The sequence below is a fragment of the Ascaphus truei genome, chromosome 4 (assembly GCF_040206685.1).
Source record: "Ascaphus truei isolate aAscTru1 chromosome 4, aAscTru1.hap1, whole genome shotgun sequence".
Classification (NCBI taxonomy): domain Eukaryota; kingdom Metazoa; phylum Chordata; class Amphibia; order Anura; family Ascaphidae; genus Ascaphus; species Ascaphus truei.
In genome coordinates this window covers 9,417,214-9,436,048 of record NC_134486.1, presented here as the reverse complement: position 1 = coordinate 9,436,048, position 18,835 = coordinate 9,417,214, and the positions used below count along the sequence as shown (strand labels likewise).

The window sequence follows — 18,835 nt, the reverse complement described above, 5'->3', positions numbered from 1 at the left end:
CTGTGTGCTGCTCTCCCAGCTCTTCCCTTTCGGAGCCCGGCATACTGTGTGCTGCTCTCCCAGCTCTTCCCTTTCGGAGCCCGGCATACTGTGTGCTGCTCTCCCAGCTCTTCCCTTTCGGAGCCCGGCATACTGTGTGCTGCTCTCCCAGCTCTTCCCTTTCGGAGCCCGGCATACTGTGTGCTGCTCTCCCAGCTCTTCCCTTTCGGAGCCCAGCATACTGTGTGCTGCTCTCCCAGCTCTTCCCTTTCGGAGCCCAGCATACTGTGTGCTGCTCTCCCAGCTCTTCCCTTTCGGAGCCCAGCATACTGTGTGCTGCTCTCTGGTGCATATGAAAAAGGCCAACATGTATTTCAGTGAATAAACGGCTACCAAACCTTCTCCATGCAGCACGCCGTTACCTTGGGCCACAGTGAGCCAGACTCTGTCCTAGGGTTATAGCCGACTGATGCAGATCGTATAAGGGCCTCCTGACACTTCTGTAACCCCCTTGTCAGCAGGCAGCTGACACACATACACTGCCCCTTGGCTGCAATAGGAAATTACAATTCCCAGCTTGCTGTGCTGCAGCAGGGAAGCACTTCCAGCGTAGGAGGATGTGACTTGTGATGGACAGGGCCTTAGCCAATGAGATTGGACTGTGGATAGGCGGGGCTAAGTGATGGGTTGAGCAGTCGCTGGCAGGAGCTGCAGGGGGTTAGCTGCTACAGCAGATCTGCACGGGCCTGAGTAAGTTCAGGCTCGATTGAGTGTGACCAAGGGCCAGTCTGGCGGGAGAGCAGTACAGCGATCAGAGAGGCCCTGCAGATCATCCTCAGGAAGCCACACGGAGTGGTGAGCACCGTCGGAGGGGACCTTCAGCGGTTGTAGTTAAAGTGGTACCGAAGTGTTTTGTGAAGTACAGGCCTGCAAGCTATGTTGCATTAAAGAGCTCCAACAGTGTATCTGCAGCTGGACTGGACCTTTAGCATTTCATTGCTGGTGCTCTAACCTGGACTAACTCCCAAGTTATATCCAACTGTATACAATGAAACCCGAGGTTTTATAGACTTTATTTAAGCCCTCTCCCCTTGGATTAGTGTTGGGCAGAATCTTAATCTCTAAGGAGGAGATATCTGAAAGCAAGGGTAACGTAACCCCTAAAGGCCCAGGGCTTCTACACCTTACCTCTAGTAGTACCAGCAGGGCTACTACATACATACATCCGCGGCAAACAGCAGTAACGGAACTCACGTACCGAAGAGACCTTTCCGAGCTGGGTTCACAAAGGAAAGATCGTTACACGGGCTCCCCCCAATCACCAGGTCAAACGGGCCCCATTGCTGAATCTGCGAGGGGGGGAGATAAGAGGAGGGGGGGGGGAGAGAGGGGGTGGAAATGAAGTCAATTAATGGCAGTATGGACCGAATCCACAGAATGTACAATCAGTGCCTCCAGAACACATACAAACTCTGCTGCATGTGCTACAGCAGAGGTGGCCAACTCTAGTTCTCAAGGACCTCGAACAGGACAGGATATCCCTGCTTCAGCACAGGTGGCTCAATCAGTGGCTCCGTCGAAGACCGGATGTGCTGTAGCAGGGATATCCCTAATACCTTGCCTGTTGGTGGTCCTTGCGAGGTCTGGAGTTAGCCTCCGCTGTGCTCTGGTATGCACACCGGGTAAGAATCCCTGCAGATAGCAGAACAAGGCTTCTTAACCACTTGTCTGCCAGAGATGCTTGCAAAGTATTCGTACGCAAATAGGGACATCAACAGTAAGTACGCTGGATTACAAAGTGGAATGCAGTGGGGGTTGTGTATCAGTGTTGACTTGGTGCAATATTGGTGAAAATCTACACCAGATTTATCATAGCAAACAAATTCCACCCAAAGATTTTGGGGGGGGGGGGACAGGAACCCAAACGGAGCAGGAAAGCCCCACTGTAGGATGCACTCAATCCCAAGGAAGTGTAATGATACATTCTAGTGGTTAAAACAAATAACCTTATTACTGTATACAAATAAAATGGACCCTCAAAAAAAGTGACTAACAAATAAAATGAATTGACCTCCAGGTCTCAGCCACATGGGAATAGATATCTCCTGTTAAGTAGATCCCTAGCACCAAGCGCTCAGCGGAGCAGCGATGTCCTGGCTGGTTATATTAAGGAACCCTGGATCCGCTTCGGCGGGACAGTTAAAGTAGCTAATGAGGAACCGTGGTTCCTGTGTCAAGAAGAGAAGCGCCTCGTGGTCAGTAGTGCTGCTTGTGCTTGGATTGCCACGTCTCTGCTGGATATACCGCGCACGGATAGATATATAGGTGCAGTATAGGTGTATCAGTGTTATGTCGATTGTGACAGAAGTTTCTTATCTGCAGTGGGTCAGATCAAGGGGCTGTTGGCCCTGCTCTCGCCTCTGTGGTAGAGGCAATTGAGTGTCTGAGTGCGGCTGGCACTGTTAGTATGTAGAGGTGCGTGTCGGAGCTAGGTTACAAGTGTAAATACCCCAATCTGGGTGGGAAATCGTAGTGGACCCCTGTTTCGAACGTACAGGGAGACAGTTGCCAGCTGTATATGCGAGGCCTCCGCATGTCACAATGTTATGATGGTGATGGCAGAGCCGCGGTACACCTGGGTATTTACCAGATCAAGGCACTAACGACCCTGCTGCTACCGCCGTCAGAGAGGCACTTAGTTAGGTACCTGCATGCGGCTGTTGCTGCTACTGTGTAGGAAGTACTCAGTTAGAAGCAGAGAAGGAAACTCCAAAAGTGCAATTCCAGTGCAATTCCAGTGCAAAAGAACTACACCAGATTTATCAAAGGACAAACTCCAACTGCTTTTAATAGGATTACTTTTCTGTGACAAATCTGGTGCTGTTTTTGCCCCATTTATGTTGCTTGGAGACTTTAGTAAAAAGAAGCAATTTACGCCGATCTTTGCTATACTGAGCGCACCAACATAAATGTTGTACATTTAACCTTAAAGCAATGCCTTGCTGGCCCCTCTGGCAGTGAAGTGGTTAAAGTGCAACTCACAACCCCCCCCCAAATAGAAGAATTAAAATTCACCATATACCCCCCTCCTCCTCCTCCTCATATTCTCTGCCCCATACATTGTACTATATGCTCTTTTCCTGGAGAGTCTTGACCAGGGAGGTTCCAGGCGGTTCCCCTCTCCCCCCCCGCCTTGTACCCACATGCAACGTACAAATAAAGACAGGAAACGGGAGCTGGAGGTAAAATGGCCGCGGCTATTTATTTATACAGAAAACCTAATGGGGTAAATGCACTCCCTGCCAGAGTGTGCTCCTTTGTCAGGAGGGGGAGGGGACGGTCAGCCGGCCCTCGAACCGCTGACCTCGTGTCCCCTACGCGAGCGGGCTCTCGAGGTCATGGATAACTGACCTTGCCCACTCGTACTCCCCCCGGGCTCAAACGGCCCAGCTCCCAGTCTGGCAAGAACAAGCACCTACCCCCCAAGAGCCGCCGCGACAAAGGCAAAACTGGACAATGACCCCTCCTGCTCGGAACCTCGTCCTTTCACTCAGCACATTATCAGCTGTTCGTGCTGTAACGGAACAAAGCACCATTAACACGGCATACAATGCATATGTCCACATTCCTGGGAATACCCTGCCCTGCTCAACCTTCTGCTGCCGTTCATTACATGATTGCAATCACTAACTAAGGGGATGGGTGGGTGGGAAATCGTCTGGCGGGCAGCCAAAGAGGATGTGCTGCCCGCCAGCCTGGCCTTAAGTAGGCCTTCCTGGAACTCCTCCCCTGTCCTGGGGAGGGAGGTGTGGGGGCGGGCCAGCGAGGGGAAGGCCGGACCCCCCCCGGTCATGAAGCCCCCCGCCTATGGCTAGGGGGGCCGCTTGACCAGGGAGGTTCCAGGCGGTTCCCCTCTCCCCCCGCCTTGCACCCACATGTAACGTACAAATAAAGACAGGAAACGGGAGCAGGAGGTAAAATGGCCGCGGCTATTTATTTATACAGAAAACCTAATGGGGTAAATGCACTCCCTGCCAGAGTGTGCTCCTTTGACAGGAGGGGGAGGGGACGGTCAGCCGGCCCTCGAACCGCTGACCTCGTGTCCCCTACGCGAGCGGGCTCTCGAGGTCATGGATAACTGACCTTGCCCATTCGTACTCCCCCCGGGCTCAAACGGCCCAGCTCCCAGTCTGGCAAGAACAAGCACCTACCCCCCAAGAGCCGCCACCGACGGGTCTATTTAACCCCCCTTAAACTAGGCCCGTACCGCCAACCCTCCAGACCCTCTCGAAGCCCTCCAGGAAACTCAAATAAGTCTACCCCGCCTGGCATGCCTAGCAGCGGGACCGATGCTCCTCTACCGGCCCAGCCTGTCCTCTCCATTCCACCTGCCAATCGCGCCTGGAGCAGTAGTTACTCAACTTGCTTTTTAAAGATGCCCTGAGAATCGCTTTTTTCGCTGCACTATCCCTCACCCGGTCCCGGACCTACCCACCTCCGGAGCCGCAGGCCGCCCTTGCCCAGCGCTATCTGGGATTTCGCCTTTTTTACTGCTGCAGGCTTCTTACCCGCCCTCAGCGACCCCTGGGGAATAGACCCTGGCAGTGGACTGGGCCGCGCCTCCTCCCTTGCTCGCTCTGTGTCGCACACTGCAAGCCTTGACGCCTTGCCCTATCGCCTTGATGCCGCCCTAAACGCGACTCCTTACCATTACCTGATACGCCATATGCCGTACCTTCCACGGCGTTTCCCCATCAACCGCCCGCCGGGGCTGTTCCACCATCTGTGCAGTGCGTGATGCTGCCGGGTGGGTCCGCTACCGTGCCCCTGACCCCGGCCGTAGAATTGAAAGACACCGGGGTCCGACTGATGGCTGTTGGTACTGGAATGGGATTCGCGGTGCCAGTGACATCCGGCCATGGCCATTGTGGCTTCCCGTGAGGAAGAGACCTGGGCTGCGACTTGGTTCGCCCTTCACCCGATGCCGGCTCCACGTAGTCGAACCAGGCTGGGTTCTCTGCTCTCCGAAACATGTTGGCACCAACCGCGGTTGCGGTTGGCCGTCTTGGTCTCCTTGGCCCTGCCTACTCTGCAGGCGAAATCCTGACAGTGACACCGCCCGCGTCAGCAACGGGCGGCCGTGTGGCGTGCCGTGACGCCCTGTTCTGCGTCACGGTGGCTGGAAGTCGCCGCCCCTCCTTGGCGGGCCGACCTGCGCGCCGATCCGCCGTGTCCTGCGTCCCAGCGGTCGAAGTTCTCCCCACCATCGCTGAGGCCCGACCTGGCCGCTGTGACGCCCTGCCTCGCGGTACCGTGACCGAGGGCTGCCGCCCTGCGTGCGGTTGCCGAACTTCGCCTGCCGCCTTACACTGCAGCACCCTCCGCGCTCCTTTCCTGTGGAGCGCGGCCTCTCTGCCTGCGCCTGTCTAGCGCGCAATGCTGCCTGGAGACTGTCGCCTGACGCGTTGTGCTGCAGCGCCCTCTGCTTCCCCTTCCCGCGGGGAGCAGCCCTAGTGCCACGTGCTGGTTTCGCAGAGAACAACGCCTGCAGCCGCCGATCCAACCATGGTTTTCCGCCTCGACTCGAAGAAGGCAGAACTGCTCTGCCATCGATGCCATGCTGCTGTGTGTGGGGGGGGGGGGGGGGGGATTCTCGCTTAACTTCCGGTGCTTAGCTGGGCCCTGAGCTATTCAAGCGCTGCTTGTGCGCTTGCCAAGCTGTTCTAAGCCTATCGCCGCTACGCGGACCCCACACAGTCACCCATATACACACGCGCGCCTCTGCGTGTGCCCATATATACACACGCGCCCTGCGTGTGCCCATATCCATACGCGCGCGCCCTGCGTGTGCCCGTATGCATCCGCACGCCCTGCGTGTGCCTGTATACACACGCGCACATTTCCGTGTGCCCATATACACACGCGCGCATTTCTGTGTGCCCATATACACGCGCGCATTCACGTGTGCCCATATACACACGCGCGCACCTACATGTGCCCATATACACGCGCGCATTCACGTGTGCCCATATACACGCGCGCATTCACATATGCCTATATACGCTCGCGCATTTACGTATGCCCATATACACGCGCGCATTTAAGTGCGCCCCTATACCCACGCGCACGTCTCCGTGCGCCCCTGCACGCGCGCGCCCCTATACATGCGCCCATACCCACGTGCGCCAATACCCACGCGCCTCCACGTGCGCCCATACACCTGCGTCTCAGCAGTCGAAGTCCTCCCCACCATCGCTGAGGCCCGACCTGGCCGCTGTGACGCCCTGCCTCGCGGTACCGTGACCGAGGGCTGCCGCCCTGCGTGCGGTTGCTGAACTTCGCCTGCTGCCTTACACTGCAGCACCCTCCGCGCTCCTTTCCTGTGGAGCGCGGCCTCTCTGCCTGCCGCCTGTCTAGCGCGCAATGCTGCCTGGGGACTTGCGCCTGACGCGTTGTGCTGCAGCGCCCTCTGCTTCCCCTTCCCGCGGGGAGCAGCCTTAGTGCCACGTGCTGGTTTCGCAGAGAACAACGCCTGCAGCCGCCGATCCAACCATGCCTCGTCATGGTTTTCCGCCTGGACTTGAAGAAGGCAGAACTGCTCTTACATAGTTACATAGTAGATCAGGTTGAAAAAAGACGTACGTCCATCAAGTTCAACCTATGCAAAATTCAGACAACAGATACTTTATTCTATATCTATACTTACTTATTGATCCAGAGGAAGGCAAACAAAAAACCCCCTTAAGGGGAAAAATTAGTTCCTTCCTGACTCCACGAATTGGTAATCGGATTAATCCCTGGATCAACATCCTTCCCGTGTATACTTATTTGGTATATCCCTGTATACCTTTCCCATCTAAAAAGATGTCCAACCTTTTTTTTTTTTTTTTTTTAACAAATCTATTGTATCTGCCATCACAGTCTCCATGGGTAATGAATTCCACATTTTAACTGCCCTTACTGTAAAGAACCCTTTCCTTTGTTGCTGGTGAAATTTCCTTATGGCCCCGAGTCCTTTGTACTGCCCGTGGGATGAATAGTTCTTTTGAAAGCTCCTTGTTTTGTCCCTGAATATATTTGTATATAGTTATCATATCCCCTCTTAGACGCCTCTTTTCTAATGTAAATAAATCTAATTTAGCTAGCCTCTCCTCATAAGTTAGAATGTCCATCCCCTTTATTAATTTGGTGGCTCTTCTCTGTACTCTCTCTAGTTCCATAATGTCTTTTCTTAGGATTGGTGCCCAAAATTGTACTCCATATTCAAGGTGTGGTCTTACTAATGCTTTGTAAAGGGGCATAATTATGTCTACTTCCCTTCCATCCATTGCCCGTTTGATGCAAGATAAGATCTTGTTTGCCTTTGCAGCTACTGCATGACATTGGGCACTATTGCTAAGCCTGCTGTCTACAAGCACTCCTAAATCCTTCTCCATCAAGGATTCCCCCAATATATCTCCATTTAATTTGTAAGTCGCCTTTTTATGCTTGCATCCCAAATGCATAACCTTACATTTATCTGTATTATACCTCATTTGCCATTTACCTGCCCACGTTTCCAGTCTCTCCAAGTCCTTCTGAAGAGAAATTTCATCCTGCTCTGATTCTATTACCTTACACAATTTAGTATCATCAGCAAAGATGGAGACGTTGCTCTCGATCCCAACCTCAAGGTCATTAATAAAACAAGTTAAAAAGCAGGGGTCCCAGTACCGATCCCTGAGGTACTCCACTCACGACTTTAGCCCAACCTGAAAAAGTTCCATTTATGACAACCCTCTGTTGTCTATCCTTTAACCAGTTTTCAATCCAGGTGCATATATTATTACTGAGTCCAATTTTCTTTATTTTGTACACCAACCTCTTGTGTGAAACCGTATCAAAAGCCTTTGCAAAATCTAAGTAGACCACATCAACTGCATTACCCTGGTCTAAATTCCTACTTACCTCCTCAAAGAAACAAATAAGGTTAGTTTGGCATGATCTATCCTTCATAAATCCATGCTGACTATTACTAATAATTTTATTTTCCATTAGGTATTCCTGAATATTATCCCGTATTAAACCTTCAAGTAGTTTCCCTACTATTGAAGTCAGGCTTACAGGTCTGTAATTCCCTGGGTGTGATCTAGCTCCCTTTTTAAATATATAGGCACCACATCTGCTTTACGCCAATCTTGTGGTACTGAGCCTGTGGAAATGGAGTCCTTGATTATTAAATATAATGGTTTTGCTATTACTGAGCTTAACTCCTTGAGAACTATTGGATGTATGCCATCGGGGCCAGGTGCCTTATTAACTTTAATTTTTTCAAGTCGCTTATGAACTTCTTCCTCAGTTAACCAACTGCTCTGCCATCGATGCCATGCTGCTGTGGGGTTGGGGGGGATTCTCGCTTAACTTCCGGTGCTTAGCTGGGCCCTGAGCTATTCAAGCGCTGCGTGTGCGCTTGCCAAGCTGTTCTAAGCCTATCGCCGCTACGCAGTCCCCACATAGTCACCCATATACACACGCGCGCCTCTGCGTGTGCCCATATACACACGCGCGCCCTGCATGTGCCCAAATACATATGCGCGCGCCCTGCGTGTTCCCGTATACACACGCGCACATTTCCGTGTGCCCATATACACACGCGCGCATTTCCGTGTACCCAAATACACACGCGCGAATTTCCGTGTGCCCATATACACGCACGCATTTCCGTGTGCCCATATACACACGCGCGCCCTGCATGTGCCCAAATACATATGCGCGCGCCCTGCGTGTTCCCGTATACACACGCGCACATTTCCGTGTGCCCATATACACACGCGCGCATTTCCGTGTACCCAAATACACACGCGCGAATTTCCGTGTGCCCATATACACGCACGCATTTCCGTGTGCCCATATACACACGCGCGCATTTTCGTGTGCCCATATACACTAGCGCATTTCCATGAGCCCATATACACATGCGCCCCTATACCCACACGCGCGTCTCCGTGTGCCCCTGCAAGCGCGCGCATCTACGCGTGCCCCTATACACGCGCGCATCCACGTGCGCCAATACGCACGCGCTTTTAAGTGCGCCAAAACCCACTCGCGCATCCATGTGCGCCCATACACCCGCGCGCATCCACGTGCACCCCTCCCACATGAATTAATTGGGGAATTCAGATAAAAGTAACCAAGCATAAATGCTAAACATTGTGATTCCCATTAACAAGTATTTATCCTCTAATAATTACTACTGTATATTTATATAGTTTATAATGTCACTAGATAAAGAGCTCTATCATCTATCTATCATGACATCTATGTGTGCCCATACACACGCGCGCATTTACGTGTGCCCATACACACGCATCCACGTGTGCCTTTTTTTTTTTTTTTTTTTTTTTATAGCTTATAGTATACATGCCTACATATACATACGTATGCACCGATTTACATGCACCCATGCACACATATATACGTACCCTTATACACATATATATACCTGCACACACATACCTGCGCATAATCGTCAGCGTGTGTCCCCGCGCCGAAACTTTAACTGCGGGGGCAGACCGTGAAGCGCCAACCTTGGCCGCCCACCCCTTCGCGCTTACCCCCGGCCTAGGGCCGCAACCACTAAGAGCGGCTGCACTAGCCTATACATGCATATATCTCCACCTACGTATACATGCATACCCATATACACATGTACATACACACCCACATACCTGCACATAACACCCATAAATACCTGTACGTACATCCACATATATACCCACGCACATATACATATATACATATACCCATACCACACACATATATACCCATACCACACACATATACCCATACCACGTTATTTATTATACATTTATCCCGGCCGGCCCCTTCCTCACACATACATTTTAACGACCCCACAGATGTGGGAAGGGGGGGGGGCCCGCGGGAGCAGCCACATCTCTGACCGGTCCACCACAAACCCCCCTGCTCCAAGACCACTAAACGAAAAGGGGGGAGGGGTAGGAGGGGCCTCTGCCCGCACTACATTCCACCACGTGGGACTGCGCCCCAGCCCCCGAACGGGCCGCGAGCAGCCGCCCGCATGGGACACACGCGGGCCGCATGCCTCGGCCGGAACCCCCTCTCCCCGCAACCCTCTGCCTCTCCCCGCCGGGTGCCCCTACCCATGGCAGCCGCCGCGGGGCTATGCGGATGGAGGAGGCACCCGCCCGCACAACGCTGCGGGAGCAGGTAGCCCCCTCCCCTCCCCCCCCCCAGGAGAAGCGGGGAAAAACCCGTCAGGCCCCTACTGCCCGCCAGACCCCCTCTGTCCCCCGAGACCAACCCCTCCCCGCCTGCAGCCGCCGCGGCACAGGCTTAAGTACGACCCCCCCCAGCTGCATGCTGCGCGCCGCAGATGGAGGTCCCTCTCCGGGGTCCCTCTCCTCCCTGCATCCCGCCTCCCCCCTCGCCGCCGATTCAAAAATCGCGGCTATACAGGAGGGGGGAGTGCCCAGGGTTGACCCCCCTTTCGGGGCCTTACCTTAGTTTAAACTGCAGGGAGGAGAGGGACGTCCAAATCGTCTGGCGGGCAGCCAAAGAGGATGTGCTGCCCGCCAGCCTGGCCTTAAGTAGGCCTTCCTGGAACTCCTCCCCTGTCCTGGGGAGGGAGGTGTGGGGGCGGGCCAGCGAGGGGAAGGCCGGACCCCCCCCGGTCATGAAGCCCCCCCCGCCTATGGCTAGGGGGGCCGCTATCCCTGGCAGTGCTCACCAATGGGTTACGTTCCACCCTCCAGCTGACATAGGACATACATTTTTACCTGTGTGAGGAGCATACAGTAATTATCCTGTCCTTTCCTCCCCAGGTAGTCTCAGTCCAAACCTGAAATATATAACTAGCCTAGAAACATTCAAATCATCTTAGATATAATAGTATTTGGGAGGGGATTGGTGAGCACTGCCATGGATGGACTCTCCAAGAAAATTATGCCATGTTGTGTAACAATTTCTATTTTCCTGGTTGTCCCCATGACCGTGGTCACCAATGGGACTTGCCAAAGAAGTACCGAAATAAGGGGGGGGGGGGCGGGGGTCCTAGACTGAAACACCACACTTACTTAAATATAATCTTTTATTTAAGTGGTGACAATTGACTGTAGGACCTTCCTGCCAAAGTATGCATCTTATGAGGCATATACGTCCAAAGATCTGTATTTAATAAACGTATTAATTGAAGTCCATACTGCCGCCCAATATAATTCAGCGGGGGAAGCCTGCATCTTTGCTGCCCATGACGTTGCCATGGCTCTTCTGAGTCTTCTGATGGAGGAAGTCTGCCTGCAGGTTCCTTTTTCCTGTGATATGAATCGCTGTAACGCCTGTTAGATGACATTCTGCGCAGATGAGAATCGGGAGTAACACTTGCAGGAGTACGGGGCTATTTTTCCCTCGTCTCCTTATACTGTATATGTGACCACTGTACAGTTGTCTGACCGGACTTTTAAGCTGCACCCTCACAACTGTTGTGAGAAGTGCTTGATCGCTCTTACCATTACCGCTCTTAACTCTAGAATGTTTGCTGACGTTTCGTGACTTCCGATAGGCCGTTTCCCTTGCACTATCTCGGTCTTGAGTTGGGAACCCCAGCCTGTGCCACTTGCGTTGCTCGTAAGTATGACCCAAACCTGATGCTGTAGAGGACATCCTGCTCTTAGGTTCCTGTTACATTCCCATCATTTATTTTTTTTCAACTTTGATTTTATTTATTTTCTCCAGAGCAAAAATACAATGAGTCCATGAGGGTAACCCCAAACGGTCTCCTCCTTCGAGTATTATCATAACATTACGTCTAAAATTGTAGGCAATATACATTCTTTGAAACTTAACCTATATATCTAGCACATATCGATTTTGCATATACCGATTTTCCATAAACAAGAACAAACCACAAATGGACAAACAAACAGATACAATAAAAAAAAGGGGGGTGGGGAGAGGTGATGGGGGTGGGGTTGACTGTGCAGCCACGGTCTCTTCCCCTTAGAGAAGGCTCCAAATCTGAACCAAGTTCCAGACTTTTTGACTTCCCATAGTTGACTCTAAGGTTCCACGTGATCCGGCCTATCTAGGTCAAAGGAGAACGCATCTATTTCAATCACTGCCAAATTTTGGATACCCCGACCCCGGGGATGTCTGTCTGGGCCAACCATGGCGTCCAGACTTTTAGATCATTTTTTCCTGTGTCATTAACTAAGCTTGTTAATTTTTCCATTTGACACACAAACCAAACTCTGTTGCGAATTTTTGGGATACTTGGAATTTCAGATTGTTTCCACAGAGCTGCGATCTCGCATCTCGTAGCAGTTGCAAAATGTGCACTCAGCTTGTTAGCTGCTTTAGAGATTCCCGGCAATGACCTATTCAATAGGAACAGCCATGGATCCGGGGGAATTGCGAGATCAAATATTCTCTGTACCAAATTTCTGATTTCCTCCCAGAGTGGGGTGATACGAGGGCAAGACCACAGCAACTCCTTGGGCTTCAGGGGGAGAGAGGTGCAGGTAACTCCCGTGGCTCGACTACTAAGTAGTCAGGTAAGTCCCTTTTCTATATTACAGAAAAAAAATATAACCTCTAACCCAGCTAAGGCAGGAAAGAAAGAAGACTACCTGGGGAGGAAATGATGAGCTATTTATGGTCCTCCCACAGGTAGCGATTTCTGTCCTATTTCAGGACAACAGGAAAATACAATGTTTCTACAGGGAAGACATGGTTTGGAAGCGAATGAAATTACTTCCCGCGATGAAGTATTTTTTGATTTAAGCAACTTCTGTTCTGCCAGATGTCCCAGTGACTGATATCTCTGTTTGCCGATGTCCGCGGTGAGGCTGCCGCAACGCAGAAGTACTTTACAGCACTAATATTAATATGATTTCCCACACATATAATGGTAATATTCTGCGGCTGTTATCGGGTTCGCTCTAATATCACACAACTACTATTTATCCACAGAAAATGTATATTAGTGATTTCATAAATACACAGCAATTAATACTTAAATACAGTCAGAAAAAAAAAGAAATCTGCAGTGTCAGTGTATCTCAAAACCTGTTTTGCCATTTAACTTCTGCAGAACCAGAGGGCCCGACGCTGTAACTTAAAGACCCATTTATTAAACTGCTGGAATTATGCTTTCTCACTTTCATATCGAGTCAAATAACACACATTTGATGCTAAAATAGTTTGCAAATGAGATGTTTTTTCTAGCAATCTTACTGCATAGATCGTTCTTAATGAATACGGAGAAAACCTCCCGATTTTTACCGCGTCCCGTTTTGGGGCAATTTCACGTGGTAATTCTCGCCGTAGGCAACACCATTTCATCATTAATGCGTGACGTGGTTCTGTTTCCATTCAGCTCCGCGGGCACCAGTGAGAAGTTTGGAGGCATCAAGAGAGAAGTTACTAAGTTACTAATTAATGTTTTAACCGGATTTATCAATGTTTCCATCACTCATCAAAAATGGTTAATTTGCGAGGATTAAATGTTGCAGATTTGAGGAGGTGGTAACCGTGTGTCTAAGTGAGAAACAATATTAGTAACTTTGTATCACGTTACGTGGGCACAAGGGGAGATTCCTGCACCCCACGGAGGCTCAGATACTGGCAGTTGAATGAACAGTCCTAACAGCTGCACATACTGTGTAAGTACTGTGACGAGTAAAGGATTAATCAGGCCTAAAATAAAGGTTATACCCGGCTGATTAATCCTAACTCGCATTGGGAATCAAGGGGTTAACAGTCCTTGCACTACACCACCTGTATTTGCCCTGTCCCAGCATTTTTTTTTTGTAACTTTCTTTTATTGGATTTTTGCAAGTATAATACAGTCAGTTATCACTTTGGTACCTAATGGTAGATTGTAGGACATACAACATTGATACAGACATGGGGAGGGGTAGACATGAGTGGGTTAGGGTAGAGGAGAGGGGGGGAAGGGGGAGGGGTGTGGAGAGGGCAAGGGACTGAGGTATCCTCTTCCGTGTGCTCCAGTAGACTTAGCTCGCTTCTGCAAACTTAGATGCATCCGCACCGCCCCCGCACCGAATTTACGGGCCCGGAGGTTGTGTGGTTCCTCTCTGTGGATCCTGTATTCATGGGTGTTATAGTTCCTCTCGTGTGTTTAGTCCGGCATCGAAGGAAAACCCATCTGATTTTATCAAAGCCAGACGGAGGCATTGCTCATCCCTGGGATGTCGGTCTGTGCCAGCCACAGTGACCAGACTTTTTGGAAATTTGCGCCAGTGTCGTTGACCAGACTCGTCAACTTTTCCATCTGGCAAGCAAACCAGATTCTGTTCCGAATTTTGTCTATTGATGGAATTGTATTCTGATTCCACAGTGCTGCGGTCTCGCACCTCATCGCCGTAGCAAAGTGTGCTATTAATTTATTTCCTGATCTCGATACCTCATCTGTGGGCTTACCTAATAGGAAAACCCACGGGTCAAGTGTAATTTTGAGGCCCAAAAAGACCCTCTGTAGCCAATCCCTGATTTGTGTCCAAACGGATATGATTCGTGGACAAGACCACAGCATATGTACCAGATCTCCCCGTTCCCCGCACCGTCTGGGACAGAGCGGGGAAGCGCCCGCGACGAATTTAGCCAATCTAACTGGGGTGAGATACCACCTCATTAACACTTTATATGAGTTTTCCTTCAATGTCGTACAAATCGAACTACTGGCCGCAGCCTTAAAGATCGCCGTCCACTCTTCGTCTTCTAACGGTCCTGTCAGGTCTGTCTCCCACTGTGTCATAAACCTGGTTTTGCGCGATCCGTCGATGTCTGCCCTAACCACTTCCCTGTATAGAGCAGAGATGAGTCCCCGTGTGTCGGTTCCCCGAGCACAGAGCTTTTCAAAATTAGTTAGAGGTGGTCTATTGATGTGTTTGGTATAAAATGCCCGGACCTGAAGGTATCTAAGAAATTCTGTGTTTGGTAAGTCCGTATCTGACTGCAATTGTTCAAATGTTTTGATCGTGTCTCGTCCCTCCAGGTCCTTAAGCCTTCTCAGCCCCAAATTTTGCCAGAGAGTGTAGTTCCTACCTATCAGCCCTGGAGCAAAGTCTGGATTTCCGTATAGGGGGGTCATTAAAGAATGTTTTGAGGTTAATGTGTGATTACTTTTGGCCGCTTCCCAGACCGATAGGGAGTTATGCACCGAGGGCAGCGGGTTCTGCATATCTTTTAGTCTGGGTTTAGGATACCACAGTATATCTTTAAGCTCGAGCGGGGCGCAGACCTCCCTCTCCAGTGCCACCCATCGCCTCTGCTCCGGATCACCATGCCATTGAGTGATTTGGCATAGTTGTGCTGCTTTATAATAGGCCATCAAACTCGGTACTGCTAAGCCTCCAGTTTCCTTAGGTCTTTGCATAATTGACATTTTTACCCGTGGCTTTTTATTCTTCCAGATGAACTTTGTAACTGCGTTCTGCAGTTCCTTAATGTCTGATCTCACTACGGGTATCGGAAGTGTTTGGAACAGATAGAGTATCCTAGGGAGGAGGTTCATTTTCACACAGTAAATTCTGCCAATCCAAGATATCCCATATGCAGACCAATCTTTTAGTTCTTTTGTTAGGGCTCTTAGGAGTCTCGGATAATTCTCCTGATAAAGATTGGAGTTATGTTTAGTTAGGTATATTCCTAAATACTTTATCGCCTTGGGCTGCCATTTAAACTGAAAGTTGATCTCTATTAATTTCTCCGTCTCCTTTGGAACATTTAGGTTCAGTGCCTCCGACTTAGATTGATTTATCTTAAATCCGGAGATTCTGCCAAATGCGTCCAGTAGAGCAAACAGATTGGGCAGCGAGGTAAGCGGTTTCGTCAGAGACAGGATAATGTCATCTGCATACAGAGCGATTTTGTGCTCTTGGGATTGAATTTGAATGCCGGCAATATCCGGGTTGCGACGTATGTGCGCCGCTAGCGGTTCCATGCATAGGGCAAACAACAAGGGCGAGAGTGGGCAGCCCTGTCTGGTCCCGCTTTTGATTTTAAACAGCTCTGACGGGAATCCTTGATGGACCACCTTGGCGGTCGGGGTTGTGTATAATGCGTTTATAGCCCCTAGAATTTTACCTCTAAACCCGAATGCTTCAAGCGTGGACTCCATGAATGGCCAATCAATCCTGTCAAAGGCCTTCTCTGCGTCTAAACTTAATACTACACCTCGGATCCCGTTGACATTGATAAAGTTAATGATATCTATGATTCTTCTAGTATTGTCGGCCGCTTGTCTATTGCTAATAAAGCCAACTTGGTCCGGGTGGATAAGCCTTGGCATGATTGCGCTCAATCTGTTGGCCAGCAATTTGGAATATATCTTAACGTCCGAATTGATTAATGATATCGGCCTATAGCTTTGACAGTTTGTAGGATCTTTGTCCTGTTTATGGATTATAGATATCGACGCCTGGAGCATCTGGTCTGAGAAGGGTTCCCCCGCCAAGACTCCGTTAAATAACTTGAGCATGTGCGGTGCTAGAACCCCTATGTATTTCTTGTAGTATAAATTGGAAAACCCATCTGGGCCTGGGGCCTTAGAGGGTTTGAGGTTTTTGATAACCGCGGTCAGTTCCTCCAGAGTGAAATCAGCCTGGATTGCCTCGCTCTCCATTCTGCTCAGCCTAGGTAAGGCTGCCTCTTTTAGGAAGGTCTGTAATAATTTGCTTGTTTTGGAATTGTGTATCACCTTCTCCCCATTATAAAGCTGTTCATAGTAAAGTCTAAACTCTTCCACTATACGTTTGGGGTTGGAGGTCAATTCCCCCGATTTGGTTTTGATGGCCTGTATGTTATAGTTTGGTTGCCTATTGCGAATCCTGTTGGCTAGCATAGTATCCGGTTTGTTGGCTTTCTCAAAAAATTTCCTCTTGGTCCAGCTAATGTCCCTCTCGGCCTGGGATGTGAGGAGGAGGTTAAGTTCTATCCTTACATCCTTCAACTCCTTAAGAATGTCTTCTCCACCTGATCGGCTATGTAGTGTGGAGAGCTCATGTAACCTCTTGTATAGTTGTGACAATTTCGATTCCCTCTGTCTTTTTCGCCTTGCTGCGAGACTAATGAGCGTTCCACGCATTGTGGCCTTGTGAGCCTCCCACAGTATAGTGTGAGATTCCACTGTACCTGCGTTCATGACAAAAAATTGTCTAATCTCGTCTTTGACTATCTGTGCCAATTCCGGTATCTTTATTAGGGACTCGTTTAATTTCCAGTTTGCTCCCGGGCTAACCGATCTAATTTGCGTGCATTTTAGCTCAATTGATGCATGGTCCGACCATGAAATGTCATGAATTAAGGTGCCGGTGATTTGTGGGACCACTCTGCTCGACACAAAGAAGTGGTCTAGCCTGCTATAGCTGTCATGGGGGTGTGAATAGAATGTATACGAACGGTCACCTGGGTGCTGTTCCCGCCATATGTCTACCAGACACAGCCGTCTCAGCCCCTCCATCAACCCCGTCGTCCCTGCTTGTCGCATTTTCTCCCTTCTAGGGGACCTGTCTATTCGAGGGTCTAAGACCTTATTGAAATCTCCCGCTAATATTATATTGCCGGAAGCCCATTGCTGCAGCTTAAGGAAGAACTCTGTGAAGAATTTAGGGTCTTTTTCACATGGGGCATATATGCACGCCAGTGTTACTCTACATTGTTGCAATGTGCCCACCAATATAATATATCGACCGCCTGGGTCTCGTTTTATTTTTTCCATCTCAAATGGGACTCTGTTGTGGAGTAGAATGGCTACCCCTTTTTTTTTTTCCTTAGCTGAGGCTAGATAGAACTTCCTAAAATGTTTATCTATGAACCCCGGGTTTTTTCTCGAGCAGTAGTGCGTCTCTTGTAGGAATAAAACATCTGTTTTCCTGCGTTTAAATTCAGCAAAGGCGATTCTACGCTTTTGAGGGGAGTTGAATCCCTTAACATTCTGTGATATAAATGTCAATGCCATAGGTGTTTATGTAGTGAGACCTTGCGGGTGTGCTGTGTTTGTTTCCTACCCTTGTCTTGTCTTTTCTGCCGGTGTCGGGAGCGGTACTGCTGCCCTCCGCCTGCCGAGCTGCTTCCTTTTGGGATACCTGTGGGATGGGGAGGAAAACACATAGGGGAGTGACAGGGAACATAAATCCTTGTAGAACATACAAGGGAAACCATCTTGGTCTTATTTGACCTGTGGTTAACTGCCTGGGGATGCCGCACATATTCCGGATGATCCCACCTTCCCATCCGGGATTGAGGGGGAGACTCCAGACTGCGGATTCCCTGGTCTTTGACTGACCTGTGGCTTAAGGCCACAGTCCAGCCCCAGAGGCACATGCCAACAGGTAGGGAAGAGGACAGGCATCTGCCCCCCCGTCGGCAACATAAACATTTTTTTTAAACGAACAACTAAAATAATAGCCGTGTTTTGCAAGTTCAACAACATATTTGCTGGTCCGTATTGTTTCTGTGTCTTATTGCGGACCGCTGTGTGCTATAGACTTTGGTTGTTTACTGTTAGCAGTCCAGCTCTTTAACTACCCTTAACTGTGTATCTTAATCGGGCTTAGCCCCCCTCTCCCTCGTCCCCTCGGGAACACCCCTCGGAACACCCCCTCCCTCTCAGTGACTCCCCCCAGACCCCCTGCCCCGCTGCTCCGGTGCGCGGCCATCTTTGTCCTGCTCCGCAGGCGCTGTCACTGACGTCAGATCCGGATCGACACGGACTCGCCGGGGACCGCCCTCTGTCATCATCCGGGCTGCGTGCGCATTCCAGTCCGTGGTGAGCCGAGGGAGCAGGCGTGTCCCGAAGGCGGAGCTAGCAGGAGCT

General features: G+C 50.2%; 1 protein-coding gene across 1 annotated transcript in view; it reads right to left on the bottom strand.

The window, feature by feature from the left end:
• LOC142492218 (DNA (cytosine-5)-methyltransferase 3A-like) overlaps window positions 1-18,835 on the bottom strand; it is a 112,583-nt gene that overhangs the window by 30,524 nt on the left and 63,224 nt on the right. Inside the window, exon 15 of the mRNA XM_075594887.1 lies at window positions 1,238-1,328. Within this exon, the coding sequence (XP_075451002.1) occupies window positions 1,238-1,328 (91 nt within the window). The remainder of the gene's footprint in view (window positions 1-1,237; window positions 1,329-18,835) is intronic.